The 12,254-nt window shown below is 36.0% G+C and overlaps 1 protein-coding gene across 5 annotated transcripts in view; it reads right to left on the minus strand.

Moving 5' to 3' along the window:
* Positions 1-12,254, minus strand: part of POU2F1 (POU class 2 homeobox 1) — a 179,688-nt gene that overhangs the window by 36,145 nt on the left and 131,289 nt on the right. For all 5 annotated transcript variants that reach the window (XM_060296871.1, XM_030875579.2, XM_060296882.1 and 2 more), the window contains 6 exons: positions 11,421-11,521; positions 9,109-9,162; positions 7,094-7,213; positions 4,749-4,937; positions 3,182-3,308; positions 1,973-2,067 (listed from right to left, as the gene is read on the minus strand). In XM_060296871.1, coding sequence (XP_060152854.1) covers positions 1,973-2,067; positions 3,182-3,308; positions 4,749-4,937; positions 7,094-7,213; positions 9,109-9,162; positions 11,421-11,521 — 686 coding nt within the window. The remainder of the gene's footprint in view (positions 1-1,972; positions 2,068-3,181; positions 3,309-4,748; positions 4,938-7,093; positions 7,214-9,108; positions 9,163-11,420; positions 11,522-12,254) is intronic.

Consider the following 12,254-nt stretch of genomic DNA (forward strand, 5'->3'; position numbering starts at 1 on the left):
ATTTTGCATACACTCCCTTTTAAAAAAAACCACGTTGTCTTATTGAGTTGTATGAGTTCTTTATATATTCTGGATACAAGTCTTTTATTAGATAAAAGTTTTAAGAATATTTTCTTCCAGTCTGTGGCTTTTCTTTTTGTTTTTTCAACAGAAGCTTTTAATTTTTATGAAATTTAATTTATCATTTGTTTTCTTTTACAGTTAGCGCTTTTTGTGTCCCACTTAAGAAATCACTATCTTACACAAGGATACAAAGATTTTCCCCTAAGTTTTCTTCTAGAATTTAGGTCTGCAACCCTTTTCAAATTAATCTTTGTGTATCATTGTGAAATAAGGAGTAAGGTTCTTTTTTTTTTTTTTTTTTTGCCTATGGCTAGCAAATTGTTTCAGCACCTGAAACAAGACTTTCCTTTTCCCACTGAAATCCTTAGGCATCTTAGTGGGAAATCAGTTGGCTCTATGTGTGTGAGTGTACTGGACTTCTGTTCCATTTCTATTCATATGCCATTACCACACTGTCTTTATTACTGTATTTCATAATAATTCTTGACATCAACTTTCTTAATTTTCAAAATTGTTTGGCTATTCTAGGTCCTCTACAATCCTGTACAAATGTTAGAAACACCATGCAAACTTCTACAAAGAAAGCCTGTAGATATTAATTGGGATTGTGTTGAATTTATAGATCAGTTTGGAGAGAACTCACATTTTAAAACCAAAGTCTTCATGAACACATTATATCTCTCCATTTATTTAGGTCTTCTTCAATTTCACTCAGCAAGATTTTGTAGTTTTCAATATATAGGTTTTACAAATGTTCTGTTAAATTTATCCCTAATTACCGTAAATATTTTTCTTCTTAATTTAAATTTCCAAATGCCTGTTGTTAGTATATAGATTTTTGTATATTGACTTTGTATCCTACATACTTGCTAAACTCAACTATTAATTCCAGCAACTTTTTTGTAGATTCCTTGGATTTGGATTCCTTGGATTTGGATTTTCTACATAGACAATCATGTCATCTACCAATTAAGACAGTTTACTTCTTCCTTTCTAATCTATATGTCCTTTATTTATTTTTCTTGTCTTATTGCCTTGCTAGGCCCTTCAGTGCAATGCTGAATAAAAGTGGTGACAGTGGACATCCTTGTTCCTGATCTTAGGGAGAAAGTATTCAGTCTTTATGATGGTTTATTTGTAGATGCCTTTTAGCAGGCTGGGAAAGTTACCTCCTAATTCCTAGAAGAGTTGTTATCATAAAGTTGTTGAATTTTGTCAAATCTAGTAATTTGTTAGCGTTAACTGATAACTTCCACGATTATGGACAAAGAGAATCAGAGATGGAAGGGGAATTCAGGATCAGCTAGTTCAATCACCTAATTTACCTATGAGGAAACAGAGGTGCAGAGAGGTGAAATGACATGCTCAAAGTCACAGCTAGGAAAGAAACAGAACTAGATCTAAAGCTTAAACCTCTAGACGCCTAGACCTGCCTAGACCCTCTAGATGCCTTAAACTCTGGTAAAAATTAGCTAAAGCAACATCTAAAAGTTGAGATGGAATAAAACACAGAGATAAGAGCTTCTCTGCAGTTTCTGAGAAGGAGCAAAGGGCAATGATAGGTTTTAACTCAGGCTCTAGGTCTAGCTCAAGTGGTAATCTCTACTGCCAAATATCAGGGTGGGGAGGGTGGTCAAACAGCCAGAACTCATTAATCATTTGGTGCTAACACAGTTATTCTTTATGAAAATATAAGAAAATAGGGACTCCTTGAAGATTTTCAAAGACTACATCAATTTGGTAGCACTGCTTTATCAAGCTGATAAGCCCAGCTTTGAAATTTTGGTGAGTTTTTTAAAACTATTTGAATTATTTTTATTAAGGGGTTGTGGTTTTAAGTTAAACAAATCCCCACAGAGTCTCAAGACAACAGGATAAAAGAAAGCAACCCTCATGGAAGAAAACCGACCTGGGAGGTGAGGGTGATGCTTGGCTGCGACTGTAGGAGGTTGGCTTGGCTTTGCTGAGGTAGTTGCGTTAAAAGATTTTGCGCTTGCAGGAGACCTGTAAAACACAAACATGTTATGTCAAACATTAAAGATTACCTTGAACAAATGGCAAAAGAAAAAATGAGAAAGTGAAGTGAAAATTTCCAACTGATCCCCAGATAGGCTTACTGGTCTTAAAACTCTTAATGTCTTATTTGCCTAAAATTCAGTCTTGTTAAATACAATTTGGGCAATAAGATATGGAACAAACTAAAACTGGTAGATGTCTTTAGCGTAACCTGAATAACCTCTCTGATTGGCCAATTCTTTATTTTACCAAGGAATGGATGAAAGTGAAGAAGCATTCTAAATGGAAGCAGCTTGAAACTCCAAAAAAAAAAAAAAAGCTCAACTTCTTAACCCAGAAGCCATTAGAAACAGTTAGTATATGCTGGGACAGAGAACTATCTAGTTCATTAAAGGTGCAGGCTATCCTATCCATTAAAAGTGGAATAGGTTATTTGTACAACAAAAGATTTTGGAATGAATGATCAAGAAGAAAAAAGGCTAAAAAACAGAAATAATGAGGAATCAATAGAGATGCACTAATGTTCCTTGAGTTGAAGCCTTGATACTCTGATACTGTCTATACTGATTCCATTACAAACATGATTGAACTTTATACAGCAGTAACACAACAATATTCAGCACTAAAAGGCCTTGAAGATGTTTTTTATAATTCACAAAATTTGCACAATTTCTAACATGACACTCTCTCCTTCTTAAACTTTAAAAGAAAACAAATGATTGTTAGAAGCGTATACTTACAATGCTCAGCCCATTCTTTGAACACATTCCCATGAAAAACTATCGAAACATAAAAGCAATTTATCCAATGTATGTTCAGCATGTTGAAGGATTTAATTTAGAATTTTGGCCAAACCCATGGTCCTCCTTACTGATTAAACAGATGAAAGGCAGTGAAGGATGACCTTCAATAATTAGGTATGCATGACAAAAAAAATATTTTTCCCAACATGAATACTGAGCTTAAAGTTAAATAAAATTTAATAAAAACACTGTTCTAATGGACAGCTTCTGGGCCAAAATGACAGTAGTCAGCATGTATGTCACACAAGTGGACAGCCTTGGTGTACCGTACCACTAATAAGCTCTAAGGAGGCGCTCACCCTGCTGGCCCTGGGGCGTCTGTGAGATGATAAACTGCGCTGGTTGCAGGTTGGTGGTTGGATGTACCAACACAAACTGTTGCAGGTTGAGATTCTGCTGCTGAAGTTGTTGCAGTTGTTGCAGATCCTAAAAAATTAGGATTAAAACATGGATTGGAGACTCTGAAATAAAAGCTTGCTTAATCTTAAGGTTCCCAGATGATGAATTCTGTCATCCAAATAAAGAAGAGTTAATATTTGACATTCTTATAAACTCCCAACAAGGATGTGCTCTGGGTGCATTCACAAAGCATGTGAAGAAACCTGGAGCTGCTACAAGGACTTGTTATTTCTGTGGGCATATATTGTGTCGTGACTTATGCTGTATCTAATTTTCAACAGTTATTTAAAATTCCCTCAGAACAAATGCTTATGGTTGTGTTTTTAACATGTAGAGACCAATATGGGTTTTTCTCTCAAGTGAGAAAAGAATAGGTTGAGTTTTTAAGTGTTTGATTAGAGTTTTCTCTTGTTAAGCAAAAATTGAGAGTGCTACATCTGAACTTGCATCAATAAATTAAAAGATTTATAATGATTCATGAAATGTGGCACCAGCCTATGTAACTCAACTGAGAAATCAGTGTAAAAATTTTAAAAAAAATAGCTATCCATATAAAAATCTGATCTACAACATATTAAACTTGCTTATATTGGCCTAGTATTTTATAATTTTCAACATACTTTCATGTATATTATCTTATTAGAATAATGTCAACATAGAGTCTCACAGCTTAGGCACTAAAAACATTTATTTGGTGATGAAAAAAATGGCCAAAATAAAAACATGATCTTGATAAAGATTGTATATAACAGTCATAAAGATTAGCCTGACATCTATTCTGTACACTTTTAGTTAATTGGTTCTTTTTTAATGTTTAGTCAAACTCTAGCTACAATTTAAGTCTATTTCTGAGCCTTCTCTGGGGGGATAAAGATAATTATCTGCACTAGACTCATAATAACTCTTCATACATTTCACTGATATGACTACTTATACTTTTTTCCTCTCCTTGAGATAAAGGATTTCATTTAGCTTTTTTCCTCCTTGGTAGAACTGTCTATGCCTCTTAAATAAATTTTTATTATCTCTGGATACTTTGCCCTAAAATGCGAAAATTAAAGCCAAACAACACTCTAATGCAATTCTGCACAGAGCTAATCACTCTAGCAGAAAGATGACGTGCAGTTTCTCTCACACATGGGTGGCAACATTCACTGCAGAGCACATGAAAGAACCCATGCCTGTTGTAATTAGCTAATTAAAATAAATACAGTAATCCCCTGCTTCAGAAATATGCCAGCCAATTATTCAAGAATTGTCACTTAAACAGTCAGTTATTCAAATAATCAGTTATGTGTTTATAATATCAACTCAAATAAGCAAACAAATGTATTATTTCTAGTTCAGTGGTAAAGAAGGCTACACCACTTACCTCACACTAACAATCAGAAAGTAAGCTTAATACCAAAGAAAACCTGCCATTTTATTCCTCCCTTCCTGCCCCAGCAATGAGAGTTACTCACTCACCTGTGCGATCTGGATGGGCTGAGACAGGGGGATCTGAGTCATGGGCGTGGCGGCGGAGGCTGAGATGGTGGCCCCAGCAGCACTGTGCTGTTGGCTGGCGGAATGCTGTTGCACTGCAGCAGCCAGCAGCTGTGCCTGTGCCTGTGCCTGCTGTAGTAATAACTGTTGCTGGGCTGGCGTCAAAGTCAGCTAAACAAAATCAGGACAAACAGTCGGAAAGGGTTGAAGGAGACTGGCCTCTAATGCAAGGCCACTGTTTTGAAGTAAGCAACTCAAGTGGTATTAAACCTTAGCTACCCAACTTCACATGGTTAGCATGAGGCTAAAATAAAATGTTCATTAGCCATCAAGCTACCAGGACTTGCAGACCATTTAAATTAAAATGGTGGTCCTCACTCTGGACTTAATCATTCAAGCTTGTCCAAGGCCCTAGGGTTCAGGCAAAAAAGTAATTAACTAGTAAGCAAGAAAAAAAAGAATCAATGCTGACAGGATATGAAAAGAAATTTACACCCAACAGAACAGCAAGTGATTAGTCAGATGAATGAGGAACAAGGATGCTGGATCTGACCAGGAAAGAACTGATAAGGCCCAGCTGCTTCCCATTAGCATGAATCCCTGCCATATTCCATCATTTCATTATGTCCTAAGATATGACTAAAGAATATGAGGTCCATTTGTTTCTTTTCCAAGTCCCTACAGCCTCCTCCCCAACAGCCTTTTCTGTTATTGAAAGCATTGGGTCTCTGCAACTTTACATCCTCTTTCCAACACATTATCTCTGTGAAACAGGTGGTGACAGCCGCTCTCTTTACATGCAAATGAATCCTAATGCCCAAGTTTAATAGAAGCTCCAGCCATTCTGAACCTGGAATCCCAAGTGTCTCCAACTATTGTAAACACTAGTCACTCAAAACAAACCCCAAAGAAAACAGGAAATGTATTTGAAGATTTAAACTTGCTTTCATAGTGCAACTTATTTCAAACACACTTAAAGTGATAAGTATGTTCTACCTTCTTTTTGGTGACATGTTCTGATCAAACCAAGAAGGAATATTCTGAAGCGCATGTACAGTCACTTAATGGCACAATCCTCTTTCAAAAAGGGTCTGATACAGTTTGTGCATTAGAGATATAAGAATCAAAATCAAATCATTCAAAAACCCAATACGCTTCGAGATACACGTTTATAAATATTTTATATAACATGTAAACATATATTAATCTCTACTGATGGGATTTTGTAAACAAGTTTGCAACAGTTCTTAAAAGAGCCTTCCATCACTGCCAAAACAAACTTAACTGAAATGAAGGAAATAAAAAATTTTGTGGGTTGACGTGATGTGAATCGAATAACAAATAACTTACCACTCCTCTTGACCCCCCCAAAAAGATAACTTAATAGACAAATTGTCAACATTGGAAAAATATTTTTAATGATGTCTCAGAGCGAAGATAGCTCAAAAGTTAAAAGCTTAATATATTTGCACAGGCCAATTTACTACTGATAAAAACAGATGACATTTATTGAATGCTACTACATGCCAAGCACTGTTCTATGAGTTTTATGTATGTTATTACTCTTAATCTTTAAAACAATACTGTTAGATAAGTATTATTACATCTTCATTTAACTGAAGGAAAACTGAGGCACAGAGAGATGAAGTAATTAGCCAATACAGTAAACTACAGAGCCAGGATATGAGATCAGAAGTTTCATTTTAGAACACTATACGGTAACTTAAAATGTTTTTCTTTTGTAGGTACTAATCCATTACTCTGCAGTGATGTTATAACTCCAAACTGACAACTACAATTTCATCACTGTAACTGTCTCAACCATGGGATCGTGACGCCACTGCATGATGAAGCAACGGTTGAAACGTGAATTTTAAAAAGTCCTTAGTTTACCCAGAGCATATCTGCAATAGTAAGAAAAAATACCCTGAAAACTCGTGACAAAGATAGTTCCTTTCTCAGAGCTGCTTACGGTGCAGGAAGTTCCTTTAAAGACATAACAGTGCCAGGCATAGCCATGTTACTACTGTCTGCTACAGCCAACAGATCTAATCAGATATTGACCAATGGCAGTTTTTTTTTTTGAAAGTTTTGGATGTGGACCATTTTTTTAAAGTCTTTATTGAATTTGTTACAATATTGCTTCTGTTTTATGTTTTGGTTTTTTGGCAGTGAGGCATGTGGGACCTTAGCTCCCTGACCAGGGATCAAATCCACACCCCCTGCACTGGAAGGCAAAGTCTCAACCACTGGACTGTCAGGGAAGTCCCCCAGTGGCAGTTCTGACACAGAGAAAGTTTGTTACAAATTTCTCAGTGAAAACTTACCCCAGTTATCTGTCCTCCAGCCAGCATGAGCTGGGTCTGGGGAATGGCTGCCTGCACTGAAGGCTGCTGGGAAGGCTGGCTTGGCTGCTGTGAATCCCCCGATTCTTCATTAGATTTAGACTGAGGTGGGGCGGGGGGAATAAAAGATTTAAAATAGTTGATTTTAAAAAAATGTACTCACAATTCCATGTTTTAAGAATTATTTACAATACAGACTTATCTAATCATGAGTTTTCTGATTTCACTCTTTTCCTTTCTTCTAAACCTTTGTATTTTCCTAATTTTATGTATTAAGTTTTCAGACTTTTTGTTCCAATATCAGCAAAGCTGCAATTATAATTTTTAAGAAGAAAAAATAATTTGGTCCTCCACAAGTCAACAGAATTTTTCACAAACCCAAATCCTCAACTCTGGAAGTAAGGAGTACGTGAAGAATACAATTTCAACCTATGTTTACATTAGACAGACCCTCCATTCCAACATTTTGACATGTCTTTGGTGGTCAGTCTAAAACTTCCTTATATACCATCTTATAAATTGATTACTTGACCCACAGAACTTTTCATCTAATATTTTGAAGAACTATAAATTTAGCATCCCCCATCAAGTAACACACAAACTTAGAGAGAAAATGCTGCAGTCAAGAGGGAAAGAGAACATACTCCTGGAAAGGGGCACTGAGAGAAAATTTTATGGTAATTAAAACTGGTTATGCAGAGCATGAAAATTCTGCATAGATTTGCATATTTCCCACCACCTGTTTTGGGGACTGCAGCAAGGCTAATTAACATAAAGGCTCTGATTAATTCTGCCAGTCATTGAGAGATAATTACAGTGCAAGACTGTAAACATTCCGCACTGGAGATTCAGCCTGTTTGCCAACATCTCTCTAAGGGATGAAAGTTTACCATGGAAACCAAGGCAATTTTCCGCCTCCTCCCTCTCAGAAAGGAAGGTCACATTATCTCCTTTTCTTTTCTCTTCTTGTCTCCATGTGTTACTAGGTCCATACTCTACTCGGTTTCATGGAATGCTCAACCCAAGGTCTTTAGTCATTAGCAACACTGAAATCAACCTTCCAGAATACTGTTTTTTCCTCTTGACTGTTAGTTACCTAAACACTATAATGAAAGGAAGCAGCAGGTTGATTGAAATATTATGGAGTCATGCATAATACTTGAACTTTGCACGTTTTACCATATGGTTCATAGAAACAAAGCACCCAGATTTAAGTGTTATCTTCAAAATTTTGACTGTATGAAGCCCATTAATGTTTATAAATATGTTTAATTGCAATCCTCAAACTCACAACATTTTAGAGCAGAGAGGACCTCTGGCAATCTTCTAAATTTCCCCACTTAAATACACGCAGTTGCCCCTTGGTATCCACAGAGGATTAGTCCCAGGACCCCCCATGGACACCAAAATCTGTGGATGCTAAAGTCCCTCACAGTCAGCCAGCCCTCTGTACCAGCAGATGTGGAACCTGGGGAGGGGAGGGCCAACTGTATAAGAAAAAAATGCGCCCCAGGAGGTTAAGTGACTTGCCAAAGTTCAAACAGCTAGTTAGTGGCAGAATGAGAATTCAAACCTAGGACCTCTGTCTTTCATTCCAGTGCTCTTTCCTATACTATAGTGTTTTCCTAAGATATGAAAAATGATAAATAAAAATATATTTGGAAACAAAAGGACATTTAAGGTATTCTTTTGCTTTGTGTTTAGGCATGTGTTATGGCTGTACAACTGAGAAACATTTTTACCGAACTTACATATAAAACTTTAAAAGTAGACTTTTCTTGTTCACCTTTGGACATTCACAGTGGAATAATATAAAATGGATTTTCATTAATGGCAACTATTATCATTATTTAAATCTTTATGAGATTCCGTAAGAAAAAAAGTAATAATTCTAAGTATTTTCATTATAAAATTATTGTATACTCATTGCAGAAAATTAGAAAAATATGGTAAAAATGAATAGAAAAATTGATCCATAATCCCATATCCCAGCTTACCTGTACATTTAAAGACTGAGCAGCAGCCTGTAAACTTGTTCCAGCGAGCTGGACCTATTAAGTAAAGAAATCGGGGAAGTTCTAGTCTAATACTGTTGACATCCATCATTAGAGGTGGTCATCAACAAGCCTCTACAAATGTATGTTTTACTGAGTTAGAACCAAGCGTTATTTATAGTGTATTCCTTCCCAAAGTATATAACCTGATCTAATTGTGATGAAACATCAGACAAATCCAAATTGAGCAACATTGTACAAAATAACTGGATTGTTATATAAACTAGGATAGAATACATGGAAACCAACCCTAGAATGGCAGCAGTGGGAATTAGAAGTAGGAAACATGAACAGTATTTCAAGGTGCTACATAGGATCATGGCAACTGACTGGATATAGATGAAGAAAAAAAAAGTCATGTATTATTCCAGGTTCAAATTTGGAAGACTCAGAAAATGGTAGTGTCATTAACATGAAGATAAGAATTCCATTTTGGATTTATCACACAGCATCAAGATTTCCTGAACTTAAATATAAGTGTTGGTATGGAGATCAGTATAGAGTTCAGAGCTAACTAAAATTAACTGAGTGCGGTGTCCTTTATTTAAACTGAAAGTCCTGTGAGTTGAAATAAGAACCCTCCCCCCAAATAAAAAACAAAAAAGAGAGAGAAAAGAGAAAAAAGCACCTAAAACAGAACAAAATCCAGAGATTTCTGGAGAACACACTTTAGACATAGTATAACCAAGGGAGAATTATATGAAAAGATAGTATGTTTAAGATTAAAGGCTAAGAAGTCAAAGAGCCAGAGGAAAGAGTTTCAGGTACAAAGATTTAAAGGAGATAAAGTTTCTTTGTAATTTTATTTAAATCATGATGTTTCTGGGTAAAAGTCTGTTGAGGAACAAGATATTTACAAGTCTTAAAGTATCTCCTCATTATTTACTAATTATGAGGAAGAAAGTTACCTTTACAGTAGACAAATCTGAGACTCTACCTTAATCAAATGATCAAATTCAGTATCACAATAATGGGACAAGTTGACATATATATAAACACACAAAATGTATGTGTACAAACACACACAGATTAAGAATATATGGTAATAAAGTAACAATTAGTGATGCCAGATGAAGAGCTTTTGGTTGAAAATTGTTCTACGGTTATAACTTTTCTATAGATTTGAAAGTTTTCAAAATAGAAAGTTGAAAATAAAAAGTGAGAGCATCCCTTTACAACTCCATTTAGCTAGCTCCCAACAACCTTTAAAACTTGGCTCAAAAATCCTCTCTACGATAATGTCTTAGAGACTACACAGGATGAGTTAATCATTTCTTCCTGTATTCCCATATATTTTACCATTCATTCATTCATTCATTTGTTCAACAAATAATTATTGAATATCTACTATTTTATGTCCATATGTGCTTTTCATTGAACCTCTACCACTAATACCATCAGGCGCTATCATCACTAAAGTCACTACCACCAACACTGCTGACCAACACAATTTGAACACTAAATTGGTTCTAGGGTTTATCTGAGGTAAAGATCACCAAGTTACACAAAGTATTGCTCTAATAAGTCATAAATAAATTTATCATAAATAAATCTTGATTTATGTTAATATAAATCAAGGGGTTGAGACACTCTGATAATCTATCTCCCAAATGTTTTCATTGTTTTATTTACTTTCCATTTTCAACCAGTTCCCACATCCCAAAACTCTTGGGGAGTCAATGTTTGTTTTTATATTCTCCTTCCCTATACCTTAAAGCTAAAATGTGGATGAACAGAATCCACAGCCTGTTTTAGACTTGGGAGAAATTCATGTAACATAAGGGTAATAAAGTTGAACCCCAAACCAGGGGGTTCACAGTCAAGCAAAGGCTCTGAGTAGCCCAAATCAAAATGGTCTGAAGCTGTTTTAAAGAAGGGCTATGAGCTGTGAGCTCAGAGCCTTACAGAGCAGGTCTCAGGCAATGGGAGCTACATCATTTTGGATGACTTTGTCATTTACTACCTTCAGTCAGCCATCACAGACCACACTCACAAAAACAGTAACCCAGTTGTCATAAATATATTCTGTTTGTAACAAGGAACTCTTTTGTTCACACAGCTGTGGGGTCAATAGCTATACAGTCAACTAAGCTATAGGATTCCATACTAACCATTCAGAATGACATGATTAGATGCTGATAGCACCAGGCTTTAATCAACTTAAACAGTCCCACATTCTGAAATCGCTTCCCCAGGCCCTAGCATTCCACGCCTCCGTTTTTTACTCTCACATATGGTTGAGCAGAACATTCTACCTGATGGAGATGTCCAAGGAAAGCCTGGGCCTGGGCTGTTGAGATTGCTCCTCCAACAGGCACAGGCTGCTTCTGAAAGTCCAGACCATTGGTTTGTGTGCCTACAAAGCAAGCAAAATAATATAACTATTAAAAATACAAAAACTGAAATAAGCACCAGACTTTTCTTAAAGAGGTGCATTTATCAAGTACCTATTTTGTATAAGCATTTTTCTAAGTACCTCCAAGGAGGAGAAGAGATTCAAAAGAACAAGGAAATACAGTAAAATGATTTTTCTTCTAAAGGTAGTACTGTAGGACAAGTACATGAACACAGATAAAGCTTAAGAAACAGAAACAAAATTATAAATAATGAATTACAATCATAAGATTGTGTTAGTTCAGAAGGGAAAGCAGTGACTGGAGAGCAAGTGGGGTCAGAACAAGCATGAAACCTAAGGTGGCTTGAAGAAGAGATTATCATTATTATACTGTCGTGAAGACTGGTAGAGACAGAGTTCTAAGGGGGGTACCAAGGCTCTCTTCTAGTCTCTCCCTTCTCAGTACTTGGCTTGGACAGAAGAAATTCACAGGTGACTTTGCCAAGACCGAGATGAATTTACTCTTAACTTAAAATGCCTTAATAAATGACAATCTGACAGTAAAAGCAATCATTTACAAGATAAACAAAATGGTTTTACTAATTTCTTCAATCCCAAAGTATAGATTGTGGCGTGCATCTAATTAGCAAGGGCTCTGCTATCATTATAATTTTCTAAATGTTATGCCAGTGCCTTTAACCACATATACTGCAATCTAATGTTAGGATAGGACTAATCTATGGAAAGACATACC

Source organism: Globicephala melas, chromosome 1 (genome assembly GCF_963455315.2).
Source record: "Globicephala melas chromosome 1, mGloMel1.2, whole genome shotgun sequence".
In the NCBI taxonomy this organism is placed as follows: Eukaryota; Metazoa; Chordata; class Mammalia; order Artiodactyla; family Delphinidae; genus Globicephala; species Globicephala melas.